Source organism: Nelumbo nucifera, chromosome 4 (genome assembly GCF_055504915.1).
Source record: "Nelumbo nucifera cultivar China Antique chromosome 4, China Antique-T2T, whole genome shotgun sequence".
Taxonomy (NCBI): Eukaryota; Viridiplantae; Streptophyta; class Magnoliopsida; order Proteales; family Nelumbonaceae; genus Nelumbo; species Nelumbo nucifera.
The window spans coordinates 25,715,453-25,739,379 of NC_142652.1; the positions used below are offsets into that span (position 1 = coordinate 25,715,453).

The 23,927-nt window shown below is 39.4% G+C and overlaps 1 protein-coding gene across 1 annotated transcript; it reads right to left on the reverse strand.

The window, feature by feature from the left end:
• On the reverse strand, positions 1 to 23,171 carry LOC104603006 (T-complex protein 1 subunit zeta 1). The gene is made up of 15 exons (XM_010266900.3): positions 22,857 to 23,171; positions 22,686 to 22,749; positions 22,300 to 22,435; positions 16,399 to 16,550; positions 16,258 to 16,305; positions 15,959 to 16,051; positions 13,045 to 13,151; positions 12,806 to 12,920; positions 12,616 to 12,702; positions 7,855 to 8,059; positions 4,166 to 4,260; positions 1,019 to 1,087; positions 781 to 888; positions 568 to 686; positions 1 to 476 (listed from the first exon to the last, which is right to left on the reverse strand). Exons 1-15 carry the CDS (start codon positions 22,988 to 22,990, stop codon positions 401 to 403), a joined length of 1,608 nt encoding a protein of 535 aa, XP_010265202.1. The 5' UTR covers positions 22,991 to 23,171; the 3' UTR covers positions 1 to 400.
• Positions 23,172 to 23,927: the final 756 nt, after the last annotated feature.

Genomic DNA, 23,927 nt, shown 5'->3' on the forward strand with positions numbered 1-23,927 from the left:
TACAAAACAGGTGTTTGAATAATAGGTTGAAAATGGCGTTTCAAAACTAAAAATTCTAGTAAGAGTCGGCAAACTAATTTGGCCCTTTCTTTCACAATTACATTCGCTGCTTCCATCTGTCGCTCAGTTGTCGGAATTTGTTCAAAGGCCACAGGACAAATACCAAGGCAAGCTCTCACAAGAAGCTCCACACACTGAAGCAAACAAGTTACACTACTGAAAACACAAGACCAAGGAATATTCATTGTACAGCCACTTCAAAATCCCAAGACAACCCTGTATTAAGAATCCAGCAAAACTTTTTGGACGACAAAACTCCAATTCTGAAGCAGTCCAGGAAGGCAGGAACCAAAGGTCTGTCAAGCCAAATGACAATATATGCAATAGAAGCACGTAGGAGCTAATTTGGTTTCCTCATATTTCGACCAGCACGAATTACTTCATCCACCAGTAGCAATTGGGAAGCAATAACAGGTCTGCAAAACAAAGAATCACCCGTTATGGGCTTAAAGTTGAAAATACATTAAAAAAAAAAGGTTCCGATTTGAAGTAATTAGTTTTACATACGCTGAGTTAATGATTTGGCGCTTAACAGAGTAGTTGTCAAATATACCCTCCATTTGGGGGTCAATTGGCTCTCCTGTATGCTGGTTCAACCCCACAATGTTCCCCCTGTCATGCTCTCCCTAAAAGACATCAAAGATGGTAAACATAGATTACAGATCTGCTGACTTGAATCTTCACTTCTTGGAAAGCAGATTAAGCACCATAGGACTGTACCGTAAGTGCAATGATGACATCTTGAGTGTCAAGGCCGGAGTTCTCTGCCAATGTCTTGGGAACAACAAGAAGGGCATCAGCAAATGCCTCCACACCAAGTTGTGCACGCTGATCAAATATGACAAATGCCACCAATGTTAAGAAAAGAAAACCACAATAACTGTTTTATTTTCTAAGAACCAATCAGAAAAAAACATTTTTTTCTGGACATGGAATTAGGAAAAAGGCCAAATGTTACCCCTTGAACAGTTTTCTTTACTTCATTGACTAGATACTGTCTAGCTGCAACTTCAAAAGCCCCTGCACCCTGAACCACAAACCAAGTAAAATAAATAAATAAACCCACAAAAATAAAGATGTCTTGTAATCCAGTAGTCTTTCAGCCTTTTGCTTGTGATTTAATTAATTCTCTTGTTCCCAACTGTGTGTTTGAAGAGAGAGAGAGAGAGAGAGAGAGACTCATCGAGATATATTGAACACATCGAATCCAGCCAATTTGCATTTATTAAAGTACTTTTATAATTTTATAAAAGCATTTTATATAAAAATATTTATTTATAAAAGTATAAAACAAGTTCAAATAGAGCCAACAGAGTGCTTTATAAAAAAAGTACTTTTTATATAAAAGTATTTTTGTAAAAGTATCTTTATAAGATTTATGAAAGTGCATTTTATAAAAGTACTTTATATGGAAGCACTTTGATAAAAGTATTTTTATAAAATGACTTTTTATATAAAAGTACTTTTATATAATAAGAATACTTTTATAAAAAGTAGTTTGCCCTTTTAAATTCCTGCCGATGGTAACCATGAAAGTCCTGGCCAATGGTAACCACGATGTCACTCTGTTTTTAAAGCTGCACAGAGATGGAAGGTAGAATGCAGGACTGCATCCTAACAAGATCAGGAGGCCATGCCACCATGGTCGCCAGAGTTTCAATCAAAGGAATAAGAACAGGAATTGAGGAGCTTCCCTACAAGGAGAAGACAAGGAGGGGACAAGACAGAGGAAAGGAAAGAATTAGAAAGTAGGGAAGCTTGTCTCTAAAGAGCACAGGCAGTATTTCAGTAATAGCCAAGATTGGGATTGGGGAGTTTGGCCTTCCGGTGGAACTTGCACAACTGAAGGCAAACCTTCACCACTTTTTCTTGGAAGCAGAGGGGAAAGGAGTTCAAGAAAGGACTTTCCTTCATGGTTGTTTGGTGGGATGCTTCACCAGGGATGATTTAGATGGAAATGATATCAGCTAATGGGCAAAGGAGGTTTGTCAATCAATCCAAGCAGTAGGGGTGAGACATATGAATGATAAATGGTGGCTATTTATCCTCCAATAACCAGCAGAGAGGCTAAGAATCTGCACATGAGGTTTAGAAATTTCTATGGGGTGTTCCTTCATTTAGAACCCTGGTTGGAGAGATACGAAACTTGGTCAAAGGCATTGGATGTCCCTGATCATCGTTGCATCTGTGTTTTTGGTCTCCCTCTTGATTTGTTGAGCTCCGAAATTGTACAGAGGATTGGATCTCTGCGGAGGTTTCTTGGTGGTGGATGAATCTGAGTATTGTTGGTCCAGCGAATGCGTGTTTAAAGGTGAAATGGTTAGGAGTCCCACCTCCAACAGTGAATGTGATGGACAGTGAGGCCTTCTATGTAGTATGTAGTTACCCTATGACCAGAGATAAAGCAGAAAAACTTGCAATTCCAGAGGACTTCCGGGAGGCAATAGTTGTGGGAGAATAGCTGGCTCAGTGGAGGCTGGCGGGGTGGTCAATAGAAGAAGATGGAAGAGAAAAAATTTGATTTGATTAATCCTCCACCAGGAATACTGGATAAAGAAGCTGTGGGAGTCTCCCCAGCCGGTGAAGAGGGAGACAATAGGAGTTGGTGTTTGGTCAGCAGAAGGAAGAAAGGCCAACGTGGCCAAGAAAAATCCCTTAGATCCCCCACCAAATCCGATGATCAAGGCTCAAGGTCAAGATTTGAATTTCAAAATGGTCCTTTCCAAATTTCAAGCAGGGAAAATCACAAGGTGTTTGATGAAAGTTTATTACACAACCTCATGGATTCAGTAGCGGTGCGGGTTAAATCTAGTTTGGGCATTCATGGTAGTGGATCCGACCCAGCAGGTTAGAGTCAGCAACGCCAGGGCCAGGCCTAAGGAACAGAAGGCGGGGACTAGATAAGGTGAGTCTAGTCAGTTTTCCAAGTGCGACAAGAATTTTGGAAAACAGGATTCAGTCCCCACCTGCTCCCATTCAAGGCAAAGGCAAGATTCCTGCAAAGGAGGTTTGATCATCATTGTCGTCATCAACCAGCTCATCCCGGGGGGGCGAGACATCAAGGAGAGGTGACAAGGAATCAGAGGTAGCAATGACAGATGAAGGGAGATCACAATCAACCGAGCCCAAGTTCTCCACAAGACCTCACTAGGGAACCAGAGAGGACAAAAACCACTCCATTAGTTGTCGGGTCGAATTTGCAAAAAGCATTGGTAGCTATGGGTACAGAGGTAGGGAAAGGCTTCCCAGAAGGACAAAATGGTAGCCAAAATGAGACAGGCCTAGAACCACTGGCTGTGATGAGGGATCTGCAGGCAGAGAAAACACCTCCTCGAATGATTCAGCTGAGGTAACTACAAGATAATGAGGTCCCTTAGTGGGTTTTGTCTAAACTGTTAAGTTTTGGAGAGTTTCTGGGGGTGTCAATAAAGGGAATGGAAGAAGAAGAAACGAAAGCTCTTTTGGTTGCCTTGGAGAACAGGTATCTGATTGTTAATTGTTTAAGTTTTGAAGGAACTTTTAAGGTAGGCTTAGGGACTACTGAATGAGGGAGAAGGCAGTTTGGGAAGGAAAAGCAGATCTGCCAATCGTTGATCGTTGAGAGCACCAAGGTATTAACTGTTAACTTGGAGCGTCAGGGGCTTAGCTTCTGGAAGGAGGATGGTGGTTGCAGATTTCATAAAAGACAAGAATCCAGATGTATTGTTATTGCAAGAGACAAAACTACAAAGGGTGGATTTCCCAGTTATTCAAAGTGTATGGGGCTTTCAACCTTGTGACTGGCTTTACATTCTGGCAGTGAATGCAACAGGTGGTATAGCAATCATCTAGAATAATTCTTCTTTTAGATTGATGGACAAAAAGGAAGGTATGTTTTCCATCTTGATGAAGCTCTTTGGCTTGCATTTGGATATTTCTATTGTCATAACTTCTGTGTATGGTCCCACTGACTCTTCTCTAAAGCCTTTATTGTGGGAGGAACTCAATGAACTGAGAAGCAGTTGGTCAGGTCCTTGGCTTATAGGCAGTGATTTCAATGTGACTTTGAAGCATAGAGGTCAAGTGTGATTAAAACATTACAGGAAATTGAAAGATGAAAGCTCACCAATATAACTGCTTCGTCCTCAATTGTATTCTTGACCGCTCTCAGACCATCGCGAACAGCATCCTTAATCTGAGCAATCGTATGGTCATTAGGTCCTGGAACATCAAATAAGGCATGAGAATCAGATAACTATTTAATTTTATGTGTGCATTAAAGACAATAAAAATCATATAAATAAAAGACAATAATTTTTATTGTGTTTTGCTTGCACATGTTTCAATGGTCTGTATCTTCCCTTTAAATTATGAAAATTTCCAATCAATCTTTTGGGCCTACTTCTAAATGTCTAAGGTTCTACGAATCATTTATTTCAATAGCATTTATATTGTTGTAACTACTGAAATTCCAGCAGCCATAACTACAACAACACATCAAAAATATGATTTTTAAAGTATTGTTATTTCTTTTAGAATTTAGAATTGCATACCTTTCTTTTGGGGGGAGGGTGACTCTGATTAAGAGTACTCTCTCCAATTTGCCTACCTACTTCCTATCTCTTTTCTCTATTCCTAAGAGGGTGGCAAATCAGATTGAAAAGCTTCGACGGAATTTCCTTTGGAGAGGCTGGGAGGAGGAGAAAAAAGTGCACTTGGTGAGTTGGGAACAAGTCTGTCTCCCCAAATCTGAAGGGGGGTTAGGTATAACGAAGCTGAAATATTTTAACTCTGCCCTCCCATGTAAATGGATTTGGAGATTTGCTGTAGAATCTAATGCTTGGTGGAGATATCTCATAGCTAGCAAATATGGTGTGAGCTGGGGAAATTGGAGATCTAGGGAACCCCCTCCTAACTGAGGTAACTCTCTGTGGAAGGGGATAATGAAGCACTTTCCAGAGTTGGACAGGGGGATCTCAGTCAGGGCTGGTAATGGTAATAGGATCAAATCCTGGAAGGACCCTTGGTGCTCAGATGTTCCTCTTGCTGAGTCCTTCCCTCTCATCTTCCAGTGTGCTTCAGACCAAGAGGCCTCAGTTGCTGAGTGCTATAGTATTTCTGGTGGTTCTGTTCTTTGGAATCCCTCTTTCCAAAGAAATCTCTTTGATTGGGAGGTGGATGAGGCAGTGAATCTTTTGACCTGTCTCCAGCATCAAGAGATGGACTTTAGTATGGAGGATAAGTGGCATTGGAAGTGGAATCCTGACAGGATATTCTCTGTTAAATCTTTGGCGGCTAGGCTTGGTAGGAGGGGTATTCCTGATTTCCCAGTTCAGCAAGTGTGGAATCCTATCAGTCCGACTAAAGCCAGTTTCCTTGTTTGGACTATGGCTCTTAACAAACACCTTTCTAAGGAGAACCTTGTAAGCAGGGGAATTCAGATTTTGGACCAGTCTTGCAGCTTATGTGGGTGCAGTGCTGAATCTACTGATCATCTGTGTTTACACTGCCTGTTCTCGGCTCAGTTGTGGAACCACCTCCTCAAGTCCTTGAAGGTTTGTTGGGTGATGCCAAGGTCGGTAAAAGAGCTGTTATGCTGCTGGCATATTGTGGGCTGGAGCAAGAAAAAGGAGACTTTATGGAAAATAATCCCAAGTGCTGTAATGTGGTGTATCTGGACCGAGAGGAATAGAAGGGTGTTCAGCAACAAGTTTCTAAGTCTGGAGGACCTAACCCAGAAGTTAGTGGGCAAACTGATTTCCTGGTTGTCTGTGGTGGCAGATTTTAGAAACTGTAATGTATCAGATGTATTTTTTTCCTTGTCTTGATGGCTTGTGTAATCGCTGTTTAGATCAGTCAGCCTGTTTTGGGACTGATCTCAGCCTCCAGTGTGTATTTCATTCTCAATAAATATTACTTTACCTTTTCCAAAAAAAAAAAAAAAAAAGAATTTAGAATTGCATATTCTTGTATATTTTCCTTTCCATTTTTTTCAGAAAAGGCGTCTCACTTTGTTCAGGCACAAAACTCACATTGTGCCTTGGACTCGTTGCTTTTAAAACACTGGGTCGATCATTTGACTTCAACCTTGATTTGGAACATGTCACTTTTGTTTAGGACCCTTTTTCAAATGTCAAAATTTGTCTATTTTACTTGATTTTGTTGACTCCTGAAGGTTTTTGAGTTATCCATCCAACAAGATCAAGAGAATCAGAATATCAATGGACGAAGAGATTAAATTTAGGTTTTCTATTTCTTTGAGTCTCATTTTAAGTAGGAAAGTGGGCTGGTGAATCCTTCTTCCTCTCAGATTGGGAAGATTACAAATACAAAAATCTACAGTGCAAATACAAGGTTTAGAATACAACATACATGGCTTTGCACTGTACATATTTGTATTTGTACTCTTCTCAAACTGAGCTTAAAGTATAAAAACATGTGTTTTGTAAATTCACCGAGTCTATGACTGAATTTGATTATGAAAAAAATATTAAAATAAGTTACTTTGTGAAGTCTTCCTCTCCTTTCTCCTGTCTTCTAATCTGTCTCTATGTACAGATTGGAAACTTGTTTTTCCCCCTATATTCTCCTATCGAGGTATACAAATCTACAACTCTTATTTCATTCCCCATCTTTTCAAATATGAATTTTCTTATTCTGCCCTTCTAAGCCCACCACTGCTGCATGGAAGAAAAATTATGTTTGAAAGGCAAAGGGACTAACCTTGATAAAAAGTAAATTATCCAACCTTCCCACCCATACCCGCTAGAGTTAGAGATTGAACAGACATAATGCAATTTCTTGGGGATGGAGGCATAGTTGTCAAGGCAACGCCTAGGCAACAAGGCGCCCATGCATGGTTGCCTCGCTTAATCGCCTACCAATTTTTTACATGCCACTATGAAACACTTTAAAATTCTTTGTTTTTAATATTATAATAATAATTTGAATAGATATTTAACTAAAATATTCATTTTGGTGGATTTTATATACTAGTTTCTTTTTATTTTCTTATTTGTTAGACTTCAATCAACATACATGTTGGGTGGGCTCAGCCACTCAGGTTGGGGTTTTGTTAAAATCTTCAAATCGGGTACCTGAGTTGCACCCCTACCTCCCTCCTTCCCTCACATCTCCTCTGACACTGTAATACTTCTCTTCATCTATCGTTTCCTTTTTTTCTATTTCAGATTAGATGCAACCAAACTGTTAGTAATGACTCCTCACCATGGAATTCTTCAACATATTGAAGAGGGAATATTTAACTTTATCCCAACGGTCTTCTGAAACAACTCAAAGCAAAAGTTTTATCTCGCTTGATAGGTTTTGCCTGAAACCTTAATATTACTATCTGTGTTCCTCTTTTGCAAGAGAGTAGAGGATTCTCCTATGCTGGTTCTTTAAGCTATTTTATCCATTACCATCACTATCCATATTCTTTAAGCTATTTTATCACCAAGATGTGCAAATTTCACAGATTACATTTCCTTTCTTCACTCCATGCATGATATCTGATTTTAAGGTCCTTGTCAAAGGACTCAACTCCATGGTATTAGTTCATTCTTCCATTAATGTCAAAATTTGTCAAGCAATATGAAACTTGTGAATACAACCATAAAATTAAATATTGTCTCTAAATCTCTATTAAGAGCCAAAAACCAATGAAAAATTAGTGGCAATAACCCTATATTGCACATCATGTTTTAATTCAAAAAAGGTTTGTTTGTATGCAATGTACCATGCCACTTCATTAGGATATGCAAGACGGCAAGACAAAAATGCATAGAAGGGAAAAGAAATGAATCCTCCAAATACCTTTTATTAGAATTGTACAAGAGTAAGGGTTCTTAACATTCTCCACAAATGTATATTTCTCTTCTCCAAGGATATGCTCATAAACTAATCCAGCCCAGCCAAGACAATCTGGAGTCAAATCATCAACAGAATTTACAGCCTCCCCACCACAGGCCAGGACTAGTCGCTCCATGTTTCTCCTCTTAGCTCTACGTAGTGCAACTATCTATAGAAACAAAAAGTTGTTGATAGAAGTAATACAACTAGGAATTTTCATTTTTCTATTGCCAATAAACTAATAAATTAAAATGAAAAAGAAAGTAAAATATATATAATAAAACAAAAAGGAAAAAGAAGAAAGAAGGCTCACCAAGAAAAGCAAGTGGATTTCAAAATATGATTAATATCAATAATTTAGTTTGTCATATACTCAGATAAAAATGTCCAATGTATTGACTAAAGAGACATTTATTCTGGTTCCTAAGAAGAATAAAGATGGACAAAAACAAGATAGAACCAAGGTTCAAAATTTCATCACATATCAGGGATCGGGCATATCGCATTGTTCCAGTAGCACCCCAATACGCCTAAATAATATATATTTTGGGGGTTTGGCAATTAATTTCAGGGGCCTAAGGCTGATACTTCCCCTGTATACCTTTGAAAAAAAGCCAAAGAAAAAAATAAAGGTTTGTGTAACTGCTGATACTTCCCCTGTATACCTTTGAAAAAAAGCCAAAGAAAAAAATAAAGGTTTGTGTAACTTGGAAACACCCGATATGCAAGGTTCATGTGTAATGGGTGCATTGATATTTTGAACCTTGCATAGAACCACCTATGGTACCAAAAAAAGATAAGAAGCCCAATAGGATTTCAAAAAAGGCAAACCACATAGAATGCACAAAACCTAGAGTAGTCAGAAAAATTATACACCTAAAAACTTTATGCAAATTTGAAAATATAACTTGCTTAGGAGGTTAATACACCTGGACAAATAATCAAGAGAACCTAGCTCTGGTTAAACTAGACAGATTTCTAATCACACCGGATTGGGAGGATACCTGTCAGCAAGTGAAGCATGTGGCCCTTCTAAGGCCTGTTTCTGATCATAGTCCAATTCAGCTGAGTTGTGGAGGTCAGGGATCCAGAAAATGTCCTTTCAAGATGGAGAATGCTTGGTTTGAAGAAGAGAACCTAGTGCCTTTACTTTCTTCAAAGTGGACAGAATTAGAATTTGAGGGTTCTAGCTCTTATATCTTGGCAAAGAAGTTAAGTTCAATTAAAGATTATCTTAAATTTTGGAAGCAGGAATTTAGAGATCAGACAGAATCTGGAAAGAGAAATTGCCTCGATCTGATCAAAGAAATAGACTTGGCCAAGGAGAACGGTCCATTACTTGAAGAAGATAGGGAAGAAAAGGTCTGAAGCAAAACTGGTATTTGATAATCTAGCATACAGGGATGAGTTGAAAATGGAGGCAAATATCAAAAATCAGCTGGCTGAAGGCAGGGGATAGAAACTCTGACTTCTTTCACAAGATGGTAAATGCAAGGAAAAGAATCAACCATATCGAAAAGCTGGAGTTTGATGGCCAGGTGGGAGAATCTTGGACTGAGTTAAAAAACATACCAACCCGCTACTTCTCAGATTAGTTCAAGGAGAGTTGGAAAAGGAGACCTCTCCCCCTAGATCTGCCTTTCAATAAACTATCAGCAGCACAACAAAGAGAGTTGGAAGCTCCATTTTCAGAGGAAGAAGTAAGGCAAGTGATTAAAAAACTAGAAGTGGATAAGTCACCAGGGCAGGATGGTCTCACAAACATTTTTTATAAGTGTTGGGAGGTAGTTAAAGTGGACCTTCTTAAAGTGTTTCAAGATTTCCATTCTAATGCTGCCCTTGAAAGAAATCTGAATGCTACTTTCATATCCTTGATTCCGAAGGTGGAAGAAGCTACAAATATGAGGGATTTCAGACCTATAAGCTTGTTGAACAGCTTCTATAAGATCCTGGCCAAAGTTTTGGCTGAAAGAATGAAGAAGGTTCTTAACTCGATGATAGCCAAGAATCAATTCGCTTTTGTGGGGGAAGACAAATGCTGGACAGTGTTCTAGTGGCTAATGAACCGATTGATTCAAGGAAAGGGGAAGGAAAACCTGGGCTGCTGTCCAAGTTAGACTTGGAAAAGGCCTACAATCACTTGAATTGGAAATGCTTGGATTTTGTACTGGAAAGAATGAATTTCGGACAAAAATGGAGAAATTGGATTAAAATATGCACCACTTCTCCAAAATTTTCAGTCTTGGTTAATGATCAGTTGGCTGGCTTCTTCAAGAGTTCTAGAGGTCTTCGGCAAGGAGACCCCCTCTCTCTTCTATTCATTTGTGTGACGGAGGTTTGCTCTGCCTTTGTGAACAGGGTGGGAGAATAGGGCCTATGGCAAGGTTTTGAAGCTACTCCGGGTGGAGAAAAGGTACAATTGCTTCAAGTTGCTAATGATACCCTATGCTTCATTGATGCTAATTTGGAGCAATTGGGTGCTTCTTGGGGTGTTGTGCTGATTTGAAGTAGTCTCAGGCATGAAAGTCAACTTGGTCAAGAGCAGGTTAATTCCAGTGGGAAAGGTGGAAAATATGGAAAACCTGGCAGAGGTGCTTGCCTGCCAAGTTGGATTCCTTCCAACTACTTATCTTAGTTTTCCTCTGGGGGCTAAATGCACCTCCTCTCTGATTTGGGAGCCGATGGTAGAGAGGTTAGAAAGGAAACTGGCAGGTTGGAAGACCAAATCTCTCTCTCTGGGGGGAAGAATTACTCTACTCAAGAGTGCTTTATCAAATCTTCCTTCCTATTTTCTGTTTCTCTTCCCAATGCCAAGAAGCAGAGGGATTTTTATGGAAAGGGTGGGAAGAAGAGAAGAAGATTCACTTGGTTAGCTGGGATCAAGTTTGTGCTCGAAAAGACAAAGGTGGACTAGGGATCAGAAAAATGAAGGTCTTCAATAAGGCTCTTTTGGGGAAATGGATTTGGAGATTTGACAGAGAAAGAGGAAGCTGGGTGGAGGAGATTAATTGCAGCCAAGTATAACCCAGATATTGGGGACTGGGTTACTACCAACTCCATGACCTCTCTTGGGTGCTCGATTTGGAAGAAAACCATGGAAGTATTCCCTTTATTGAATAATGATCTTTCGGTAAAGTTGGGGAATGGCCGGAGGATTCAATTCTGGAAGGATATGTGGTGTACTAATGGCAGAAAACCAAGAAGCCTTGGTTGCTGACAGCTATGAGGTTAGAGACAACACTTCCCTTGGGACCTTGGGGCCCCTCTTTCAGAAGGCATTTCCAGGACTGGGAACTAGATCAAGTTTCAGGGCTGTTGGAGATGTTATCTAATCAGTCTCTGGAATTATCAGAAGAAGATTCTTGGGTTTGGTCATGGAGCACAGATGGTCTGTTCCTGTTACTTCGTTTGCCAGGATCCTTTCAACTGATCAATCTGCTGATTTCCCAGCCGATAAAGTCTGGAACCAGACTGTCCCTTTAAAGCTTAATGCTTTGATCTGGGCTGTGGCTCTGGATAAGTGCCTTACCAAGAAAAATCTGGAGAGAAGAGGTATGCAGCTGCAGGATTCTTCCTGTGTGTTCTGTAATCAAGGGGAGGAGGACAGCAGCCACCTGTTTCTGCATTGTCCCATCTCCGATAAAATTTGGAACCACTTCCTCTCCTCTAGGCAGCTATCATGGGTCATGCCTGCAACTGTTCTGGACCTTTTGTGGTGCTGGGACCAGAGAGGCTTATCTAAGTTAGAAAAAAGTGTCTGGTTCTCAATTCCTGTGGCTGTAATTAGCACCATTTGGGCTGAAAGAAACAGAAGAATTTTCCAGGATAAACACAAAACTGTGGATCAGCTATTGTCCTGTATTGTTGGAAAACTAATCTCTTGGAATGCTGTTGCTTTAGGGGTTCCACCAAGGGTATTGGCCGCCCAGCTGAATGCTGGCAGTTTCTAATTGTATTGTTTTCTGGCTTCTTGGCCCCCAGATTTATGGTTTTGGGGCCTCTTGTACTCTGTAATTTGGTTCTGTTCTAATAAAATTTACTTTACTTTCTTTAAAAAAAAAATTGAAAATATTACTAGGAGAAATTTTGCTTATCTTAATCCCAGTGATTTTTATTGTGGGTGTAGGATTGACTCAAGTCCTTTTGTGTAGGATAGTGGGTTGTCAAGTGTAGCTACAAACAAGTGCCTCACTCACCTAGGCAGTTAAGTCAGGCAAAGTGTTAAAGTAATTATTCAACCACATGAGGCGTATGGCAGTGTGACCTTTAGTGATTAGACCACCTTGACTACTAGGATGAGTTGAGAAGTGCTAAAGGTGCTCACCCCACTACTTTAATGAAAATTGTATTCAATTAAATCAGGAAACAAGTAATTATTCACCCCACTACTTCAACATTATCAAAAGGGGGGAACTACTTGTAACAGCATATTCTTGCAGTAAATATCAGGAAAGTAGTAAACACAATCTTAACCTATTACATTTTGCAACTAATAAAAGAAAAGAGCGACCAACATTATCAAAAAGTGGGAACTACTTGTAACAACACATTCTTGCAGTAAAGATCAGGAAACAATGCTCCCTTCCTGGAGTCCTACAAATGTAATACCTACAGCCTACTGGTAACCCCAGCTTGACGTAATCAGAAAATTAACCCCATCATATGTTCCGAACATGATCACTACTTTCACATGTCAAAAAAGCAGAATAAGTATGTGTAACTAACCCCAGCTCTAGCAAGAAGGTCCAATGATGGAGGATCAATCCCCTTTTGGTTGATTACAACAAAGTTATTATCATTACCTGAGCAAACCTGCACAAAAGAAATTCAAGTAATATTTAACATGCCATACATAAAACTGAAGCTCTATTAAGAACATCATGTAAATAAACATCTGCTTTTGTAATACATATACCTTATTTTTCAGATCAATGATCTTTTGAACTCTCTCATCAACTTGTCGTCTTTCAGCAGCAACCATTGCCTCCCTTTGCTCTGCGTTTGAGTAGAAAAAGCCTGCATTTATTTCACTGAGAGGCAGGAAGTATTAGTTACACTCCAAGTCCATATAAAACATTCACTTTTCCCAAATTAGGTGCTGCTAGCTGTGATGAAAAAATAAAACATAAATCAAATGTGTCATGAACATGTTACCTCTTCTCATACTCCAATGATACATTGCATGTCAAGATGTAACAATTTTCTGCCCGTCGTTTCATATCAGGATGCCTAGAGCCATGATCAAGGACAAGGCCTTCAACCTAAGTGGGAAAAGGCGTTTCAAGATAAATATACTTCACAAGAGAATACAAAAATTTATTTGTGGATTTGCACTATCAAAAGAAATATATTATGCAATAGCAAAATAACATTCAATATTTTGCTAAATGTTGCAAGTTAAAGCTCACCTCAACAGAGCTTTAACCCATATATTTATGGTAGAATTTAAAAGTAAGGTTAAAGTTTAAGGGATAAAGCAATTAAAACATTTTATGGAAAGCAAGTTAACTAGATGTTGCATGCTGACATCAGATCAGACACCTTATTTTAGATTGGGTGGTGGCACATCCGGATTTTGAACCCATGGAGGGATTTTTAAACAAACAGGGCTCATCAAGAGGAAACAACTGCTGAATGCTTTAACTCCAATTAAAAAGCACACATAGTCAAGTACCTCAAAAGCCTTAACAAGGGCAAGGCAGGAAAAACCTTGAAATGTGGACAAGAAGTACAAAAGCATACCATCTTAGGCAGTCCAATCCACTGGCACTTAGATGAAATGTTTCCCAGTATAAGTTGTATAACAAAGTGGTAAAAAATTATAAATAGAATATCTACATCTACAAATCAAATAGTAGGATATGGGTGAAGAGGAAAGAACTAAATAGTAATAGAGGTGGAAACGGTTGCTTCTCTTTGCCTAAAATGTATTATCAACAATTATCCTAACACCAGTTCAGGTAGATTACAATTGTTTTGAGGCCTTCACTCTCTTCAAATGCTTAAAACCATGTACAGATCCTTGTTTTCATCATCTCATAATTACTGAAGAGAATTATAGAACCATTCACAGAAAGTGAACTAATAGAAATATATTTCATACAGAATTCAATATACAGCATCTTAATTACAAACTGAACATTTCATTCCACTAGATCCCCTATTTGGCTGCAGATATGGCTACTCTCCAGCTACGAAATGCCTTTGGCAGCAAATGCAGAGCAGCACCTAGGCCACCCTTAATAATTGTGTTGTTTATTTTGTATTTGTGGTCATGTTTTCTTTGCCCCCTCATATCTTTGGTTTTTTTATAAATATATCTTTGAATTTTTTTATGTATATTTTCTTGTTATCCATCTATAACAGAAGTCTTAGGTTGACAACACAACACAACTAAGTCTAAACCCAACTATATAAGGTAGACTACATGAATCATGTTCTTCCATTCTGCTCTGTTCAGCGCCATGTCCATGGTTAAATTATGGGCCTTTAAGGAGGTGGTCATTAGTTATTAGTGCAGTCTCTTTGAGGTGTGGTGTGGTGTCAACCACTGGGCCCCACTGTGGTGTGATGTGGTTAAGACCACATGGTTTGAACCAAGGCATACCCCATGAGGCACTCTGTTGCATTTTTATGTGGCGTGTTTTAAAACAGGCAACCAGAAGTGAATGTTTTGGGACTTGTAGTGTGGTTGCAACCACACCAAAACAAATAAAACTGTAGGTGGCAATGTGGCATCACCAATCCACAATTGCATGGTTGGATCTAATAGAGTTTACCATGGATGAGACTATGTGATATTTTGTGTTTTGAAGTCATTCATGGAGGGTTTCAAAACATGCTGCATCCTCAAATGAACATCAAACAGGCAATATCATGTTTTGAAGCCAATTGGTCCATGGAGATTCCACACTACAAAACACAGCCTAAATCATTTCTTGCTACTTTAACCCATGTCCTTTTTGGTCTGCCCGGCATTGTAGATGGTCTTGTCTGCATATACTAACCTTTCTAATTCAGTTCACTAATTCAAACAAAAGACTCACCATAAAGACTTTCAATGTGCAGGTCTCATTCATTTAGATGAAATAGGTCAGCAAGTACAATTATACTTGATTTAATTTCCTAAATTAAATAGGCAACCCAAATCAGATTTACCACATAAGTAGTGAATCTCAAATAAGATGATAGGTGTCACAGCGCCATACTTAGAGCAGGGTGGTCATTACGTGGTGACAAAACCATCTTAATCTACTTTTTCTCATCTTATCACCCTATTGGAGCTACTCCAAGGTTCCTTTGAATAAGTTTGTTTCTAGTTCGCCTACTCAACCATCTAAACATTTGTATTTCTGCTACACTCATTTTTTAAATATTGTTTCTTGACTGCCCACACTTAGCTCCATACAATAGGGTTGGACCTATATGACTGTTCTATAAAACCTTCCTTTTTTTGATGAATCTGTTCTGTAAAACTTTCCTTTAAGCCTGTGTATTCTCCCATCACATAGGACTCTAGATGCACACTCTTCAATTTTGGCCATCCTACTCTAATTCCACAGACAAGATCCTCCCCAATCCTGCTAGTTTGATCCACACCCACTCATATATCATTATATCAACACTGTCATGCCTAACAAAACAACTGTCATCAGCATCACCACTATGCTTGTTTCTACTTTTGCACACCACTCCAGTTTTACCAATCATCCATATCAACATCAACAGCTCTTCTAAACACATTTTATAAATTTGTTATTTCTACTTTCTAACAACCAACATGCTACCTTGTAACAAGTGACCCAACTCCCTACAAAGCGCCTCTTCAGTCCTAACTGTATGCACCAATGTCATAAAACTATTAAAACACATCCCTTGTTTAACCACATAGCCCTAATTCTACAGTGGCATCCTCAGGACTTCGGGAGTCAAGTCATGCTGTTGAAACACTGCTCAGAATGGATAATCATGCCACAACCCCTAAACTAAAATTCATGAAATCAGTTTAAATGGACAAACTTTACTTGTATATGAAGAACGTATTCAAGCAAAAATGGGATAAACTTACCAAGCGCGTGTCAACATCAAATTTATGGCGCATGTGCATAATTTCTACCATAAATAGATCAATAGGCTCCTCAGGCTTGCGAATACAGAGAACCTGTTCATATACAAGACATGCTTCATTAAGCACGAACATAATAAATTTTGGCAATTGACTGTCTCAAAGATGTGCAAAAAGATGGACTTAATTCAGAAAGGATGCTAAAGAAAGTTATTTCACATACCCTCATCACTCAAGATAAATCTTGACAAGAGGAGTGTGAACTCAAAATGCATAGAAAATACACTAAATAAGGTACTCACTGCATTAGCAACTATCTCAGTCAACTGATCTGCCAATGCCTCGTACAACTATACAGGAGAACAGGTTGGAAAGAATCAAAAATGGGAGGATTCCTTATAATATAAGCAGCAAGAAATAAGAGGTACATTAAGTGAATATACCTTTGTTCTAAGTGTTGTTCTTGCTACCATTTTAAGAATCTCTTTATCAGGTTCATTGCCCATCACAACAGGGGTTTTAAATTTCTCAAGGAATTGGAGGGTTGCTCGCTTTGCAACCTCAAAACCATCAACCAGTACACGTGGATGCATCCCTGGAACAATGATGATTTAATCTAAATATCTCATGAAAAGGCTGGGAGGAAAAAGAAATTGCCATAAAATTTATTTATAATTTAATTCAAAACAACCTATGTGCTTCCTTATAAGCAATTAAGGATTTGTTAATAAATAACTACAGTGGTTGAAACCAATTAAAAAAAATCTGGATGATTTCTGTAATTGTCCTAGCCTCGAGGAATGGCATTGATTAAAAATTGTGTTTCCTTATTTTAATTGTGTCAGTGTCGAGTATGTAGGGGTAATTCTGTCTTTGTGCTTGTGTTTGGGTGCTGATGTGTAAGTTTATGTTAGATTTAATGTCCCTAACTTAAGTAGGGGCATATGTGACTTTTCCACATTATTTTAGTAATATAAAATACATCTGGCCGAATGGGGGAGTGAACTTTTTCTCTCATTCAAACCAGAATCTTTTCTCCTTGTTTCTCTTCTGCTCCTCCTTTCTCTCCTTCTCTCTTCTCTCTCTCTTCCTTGACTGTTATCAGTCTAACAGGCAGACCGAACACTAACATGGTATCAGTGCTAAACTGAGCAAATCGGATCTGCCCAGAATTCTGTAATCTGCGCACCCAGACAAGGATTTTCTCTTAATTTCTTCGCCATCAGCTAGAGACAAGGGGCAGGGCTGAAAAAGAGTGACCGCCCTCTTCCCTTGGAGGTTTCTATGCCTCCAGTTGTGGAGTTTGTAGTCGGTTGCTGCAGTTTCTAAGAAGCCCTCCCCTAATCGACGAAGAGAAGAGGGCTGATTCGTATGGTGCAGTGGGTGTCTTGTGTGATCTGATTTTCGGTGATCAGGTAAGAGGTTTTATGCATATTTTTTTGGTGTGAATCGAATGAGAAGTCTATTTCAGACTGTATGGTGGGATTTCAGATTGTAGTGTGCTAGGGTTTGTGCACCCTCCAGTGTGATTCGAAGGGGGGGGTTCCTCAAACAGTGTTGGGAAGTTTCAGGCAGTTGTGGAGTTGGGTTTGTGGTGTAAAGAGTGCAATTTGCAGCAGTAGTAAGTGCTGAAATCAGGGTGTAGTGTGATCTAGTGTGCAGTTTGCCGAATTCAGCAATGGAAGACAACAGTGATAAAAAGACTAGCGTGATGGTCCCTACTGACTACCTGAATATTCAAATGACCTCCATTAAGCTGAATGGAGAAAATTATGTACCTTGGGCCAAATCTGTAGAAGTCTTTCTTAAGGCAAAAAAGAAGGGGAAGCACATAAGGGATGAAAAACCTTCCACCGATTCTCCTAAATACGATGATTGGGAGCAGGCAGATGCACAAATCATCGCATGGTTATGGAATAGTTTGGAACCCAAGATTAGTGTAAATTTCACGTTCCTTGATACAGCCAAAGAAGTGTGGGACCATCCTAAGAAGCTGTATTCGGGTCAAAACAACACAACCAGAGTATATCAGCTGTACCAAGAATACTTTAATCTATAACAGGGTAATCAGTATCTTGAGGAGTACTATGCTAGTATGAGAAACATTCGTAATGAATTGAATGTTTATCACCCCCTCACTTCTGATGTCAAAATTCAGCAACAACAGAGAAAACAACTTGATGTGACTCGGTTTTTGGTGGGGCTGAAGTCTGAATATGAACCAGTGTAGGCTCAGATACTAGGAGGGTCAGCTCTCCCTTCCTTAGAAGAGGTGTTTGCTCGACTTAGGAGGATTTCCATTGGATCTACCGAGAACCCTAATATTTCCGATAGATAGCAGTATCGAGGCCATGGTGTTAGAGGTGGAGCTTGGGGAGCTCAGCCTGGCCGTAGTAGTGGATCGGCATATGGTCGGAGTGGTGGTAGTGGCCCTACATATAACCGTGGTGGTGATCGTACTAGAGGTCAAGATTCAGGGGGAGCCCGTGGCAGAGGACATAGTTTGGGTCCAAGGAGGTGTACGCACTATGGTATGGATGGACATACCATCAATTATTGCTATGACTTGCATGGTCCACCTCCAACTTGGGCCAATCATGCCGTGACCAATGACAGTAGCTTCAGACAGGAGAGCCACATCTCAGCAGAACACAGCCACTCTCGCCCACTCAGGTATGGTTTGTCTGGCATCCACACCCCATCCCTGGATTATTGATTCTAGAGCCCCTTATCACATGATTGGAACTCCATATGTGTTTTCTTCCCTCTCTCATTGCTCAACATCACAATCTATTACCCTTGCTAATGGTTCCACATCCTCCATTTGTGGTGTTGGTAATGTTGACCTGAACCCTGTATCCCTATCCTCAGTTTTGTATGTCCCTAAATTTCCTTTTAATCTTATGTCTGTTAGTAAGTTGACCAAGTCTCTTAATTGCTCCATTACCTTTTACCCCTCTTCGTGTGTTTTTTAGGATCTCAAGACGAGGATGAAGATTGGTAGAGGGCATGAAGTTGGTGGATTGTATTATCTTGATGGTGGTTAAGTACGTCAACAGCTCTCCAATCGTCCCTCTCCTCTCCAGTGGCACTGTCGATTTGGTCATCCTTCACTGAAAGCTCTGAAGTCTTTGGTTCCTTCATTGAGTCATCTTTCTGTTTTGGATTGTGAGTTGTGTCAGTTGGGAAAACATCATTATGTTCCCTTTAGTCATAGAGTTGATAATCATGTATTGAGTCCTTTTTCTTTGGTTCATTCAGATGATTGGGGTCCTTATAAAGTGATGTCATGAAATGGATATAAATATTTTGTCATTTTTGTTGATGATTATTCAAGGATGGCGTGGCTCTATTTAATGAAAGAAAGAAGTGAATTGTTTACCATTTTCCAAAAGTTTTATGCTGAGATTCGCAACCAATTTGGTGTTCACATTAAAATTTTTCATTCTGATAATGGACGTGAATATCTCTCTTCATCATTTCAGGACTACCTAGACCAACATGGCATTATCCATCAGACTACATGTACCTACACCCCACAACAAAATGGGGTGGCTAAGAGAAAGAATCGTCACCTCTTGAAAACAGCTCGGTCCCTCATGCATCACATGAATGTTCCCAAATCCTTTTGGAGTGATGCAGTGCTTACTTCCTGCTTCTTGGTTAACCGGATGCCCACATCTATCATTGATGGTCATTCCCCATTCACCACATTGTTTCCTACCTTGTCTCTGTTTCCTCTCTCTCCTCGAGTTTTTGGATGTGTTTGTTTTGTTCATAATCTAGGGCCAGGAATGGACAAGTTAGATGCACGGTCTATTAAGTGCATCTTCCTTTGCTATTCCCAGATTCTGAAAGGGTATAAGTGTTATCACCCTAGCTCTCGACGTTCCTTTGTATGTATTGATGTTACTTTCTTTGAGACTACTCCATTCTTCTTGGGGTCCAGTGATGTTTCTTCCTCCTCATCACATCTCCCTTCCTCTTTCAGTTGTGGACTCTGTTCCTCTTGTTCCCACAATGCCCAAGTCTTTGCCTCCGGTGCCACCACCTGTTGAACGACCACCGATCCATCACGTGTATATACATCGCCCACATGTACCAACACCTCCTCCAGCTTCATCATCGTCAACAGATCCGGCAGCTATTACCACACCAGCCTCGACCCCGGTATCTGATCTTGATCTTCCCATTGCCTTGCAGAAAGGTAAGCGCAATTGCACCCTTCATCCTATTTCTAATTATGTTTCACTGACTCACCTTTCCACTTCCCATCGCCAATTTATCTCTTTGTTATCCTCTGTTGTTATACCTAAGGATGTCCAAGAAGCCCTTACCTCTCCAGGATGGTGTCGTGCGATGGAAGAAGAACTCTCAGCTCTGGCTCATAATCATACATGAGAACTCACCACTCTTCCTCCTGATAAGCAGGTTGTTGGCTGTAAGTGGGTTTATACGGTTAAGTACTTACCTGATGGTAATGTAGAGCAGTTGAAAGCTAGATTGGTTGCCAAAGGGCATTCCCAAACCTATGGTATTGATTACACAGAGACTTTCTCCCCGGTTGCTAAGATTGGTTCAATCCGTGTTGTGATTTCTCTTGCTGCGATGTATGATTAACCCCTCTATCAACTTGATATCAAGAATGCCTTCTTGCATGGTGATCTGCTCGAGGAGGTCTATATGGGGCAACCACCAGGGTTTGTTGCTCAGGGGGAGGATGGTAAGGTGTGTCGGCTACTAAAGGCCATTTATGGGCTTAAACAGTCTCCTCGAGCATGATTTGGCAGATTTAGTGAGGTAGTAAAGAAGTTTGGTATGAAAGAGTGTCAAGTTGACAATTCCGTCTTCAGTCATGACTCTCAGGCAGGGAAGATCCTATTAGTGGTGTATGTAGATAATATTGTCATTACCGGGATCGACAAAATGGGCATTGACATGTTGAAGATCTTTCTGCAGGAACATTTTCAGACAAAGGTCCTTGGTAAATTGAAGTATTTCTTGGGGATAGAAGTAGCAAGGTCCAAGCATGGTATTAACTTGTGCCAGAGGAAATATGCTCTTGATTTACTTGAAGAAACAGGTTTGTTAGGTGCTAAACCAGCTAAAACTCCTATGGAAACTGAACTACCTAACCATCACTCGGCTAGACATTTCATTCACAGTTAGTGTGGTAAGTCAATTCATGCAGAAACCTCTGGTCCCACATTGGGATGTGGTTATAAGGATTGTGAGGTATTTAAAGGGAGCTCCTAGTCGCGGTTTGATATACAGAATTGGTGGAAAACTTGAAATATAAGGATATACTGATGTTGATTGGGCCGGTTCTGTATCTGATAGGAGATCTACCACAGGCTATTGCACTTTTCTTGGGGGTAAACTAGTGACATGGAAAAGCAAGAAGTAGTGCAGAGGCAGAATATATAACTATGGCACATACTACTTGTGAATTAGTGTGGCTAAGGAACCTTCTACAGGAGATGGGATACACTGTTGATACTCCAATGAAGCTCTACTGTGACAATCAGGCTACAATTCACATTTCCTCTAATCCGGTGTTTCATGAGAGAACCAAATACATAGAGGTTGGCTGTCACTTTGTTAGAGAGAAGGTGTTGAGTGGAGTGATAGACACTACATATGTCAACACAGGGAACCAGTGGGCAAATTTGTTTACTAAAGGGTTGAGTCGGGGGAAAGTGGACTACATATGTAACAAGCTGGGATTATATGATATATACTCTCTAGCTTGAAGGGGAGTGTTAGTGTCGAGTATGTAGGGGTAATTCTGTCTTTGTACTTGTATTTAGGTGTTGATGTGTAAGTTTATGTTAGATTTAATGTCCCTAACTTAAGTAGGGGCATATGTGACTTTTCCACATTATTTTAGTAATATAAAATACATCTAGCCGAATGGGGGAGTGAACTTTTTCTCTCATTCGAACCAAAATCTTTTCTCCTTGTTTCTCTTCTGCTCTTCTCCTTTCTCTCTTTCTCTCCTTCTCTCCTTCTCTCTTCTCTCTCTCTTCCTTGACTATTATCAGTCTAACAGGCACCGAACACTAACAAATTGGTTTCAAATGAAACATTAGTTCGCGCACTCGAGAAACTACATAATATACAGTTATACACTTTAAAATAAAAAAAGAATTAACAGAAATACAATTGGAACCAGGGACTGGTAATCCAAGTGGGAAGACTATGACATGGGTCGAATCACTGCCCGTGCTAAGGTTTATATATAGGGTTTAATTTCGTGCGTCACTATTTCTTCTTAAAATTTTCTTCTTTTATATCTGAGCACTAAACTCATTACAAAAAATATCCATATCGGTGCTACTAACCTTCATCAATGTATCGCTCAGATTGTTTCATAAGCTCGCCGATGAAAATCACTGTAGAAGTTGTACCATCACCACTGGCATCATCTTGGGCAACAGCAGTTCTTGCAATCATGATAGCCGTCGGGTTTTGAATTTGCTAAATGCCATAAGCAAAACATTATAACTACCAAATGCAAAACATCAATGGACGAACAAGCACGCCAACAAAAGAGAAGGAGAAACAGCATGACATTATAAACAGGGAAGTTGAGAGTTAAAACTCTGGTTTTCAAAACAAGTTCGAACGATAAATCATGCTCAAACATTCAATCAAACAATGCAAACATCTGATGAAAATCAAAATGTGAGATCAAATACAAAAAAAATAGGGTTCTTGAAGAGCTAACCATTTCCTTCAAGAGAGTGTTGCCGTCTTTGGTAAGTTTGATATCTCCAGCCCCTCCGACAAGCCTGCAGGATGATTGAATAATTGAAGATAAACAGAGATCAAAGAGAACGTCAATGGTTGTGCTGACAGTGATAGTGACAAATTGAATATGAGGAAGAAGAAGTCTTACATCTTGATGGTGCCCTTGGGTCCGAGATTAGTCCTGAGAACATCTTGCAAGCCCTTGGCGGCATTGATGTTCATGTGGAGTGCTGCAGATTTGTTGAGAACTTCTGCATTTGGATTAAGAACCCTCAGAGACATCTTCGATGCTTCTTCGCGAAAACGATCGAGAGGTGGAAGCGTTTAAGGAGGGTCAGTATGTAGTATGAAACTATGAACTAGAGAACAACTAGAAGCTTGTATTTGTTCAGGGGAGGGATGCTCGTTAAGGGCTTTAGGGCTTTACAGAATAGATTCATGGTCTACAGCTATATTTGTAGACACTTAAAAGCCTCCGATGGATTGTAATCTTCTTACACATAGGGTGACCATGGGCCGGGCCAGGCTTTGGGCCTAAATCAACCAAGAAACTATACCCTATAACAATTTATATTTTGATGCATATAAAATAGTGTAAAGACTTTTCTGGACTTTCACTTTGGCTCAGTTTGGAACACTATAAATACAAATATGTATAATACAAATACATATAAAATATTAGGTTTTGCATTTTATATATTTGTATTCCTTCCAAACTGAGTCTTAGATTGTGCTTGGTTGCAATACAAATAAATTTGAACTGATGCAAAATTATGACAGTGCAAATTATTTGAATGTAAATCCTGACCTATTTTTGTTTCAAATTTTAGTTTATTTTGCTTGATTGTAGTACAAATGAAATCAATTAAGACAAGAAGCAGAATAAAGTAAAATCCAAAACAAAATTAAACGAGAATTTACATTTTTTTCATTTGCACTCTCATGCATTTGTACTAGTGCAAATACCCCCTTCTGTTAAAGTAACTTAGTTAATTTTGAAAAAAAGATTTTCATTCCAATGTTTACAAATTTTTAAATCCTTGAATCACGCTTTTCTTATTTATTTGAACGAATTATGATTTGAATAGTTTTCTAAATATAACATTGAAGTCCTCTTGGTTGCTCCAATAGATCATTGCATATATTTTTGTTGGATTCAATATTCAAATGAAACATCAGTAAATGTTTCTTTTTGATAGATATAAATGTATGGTTTTGT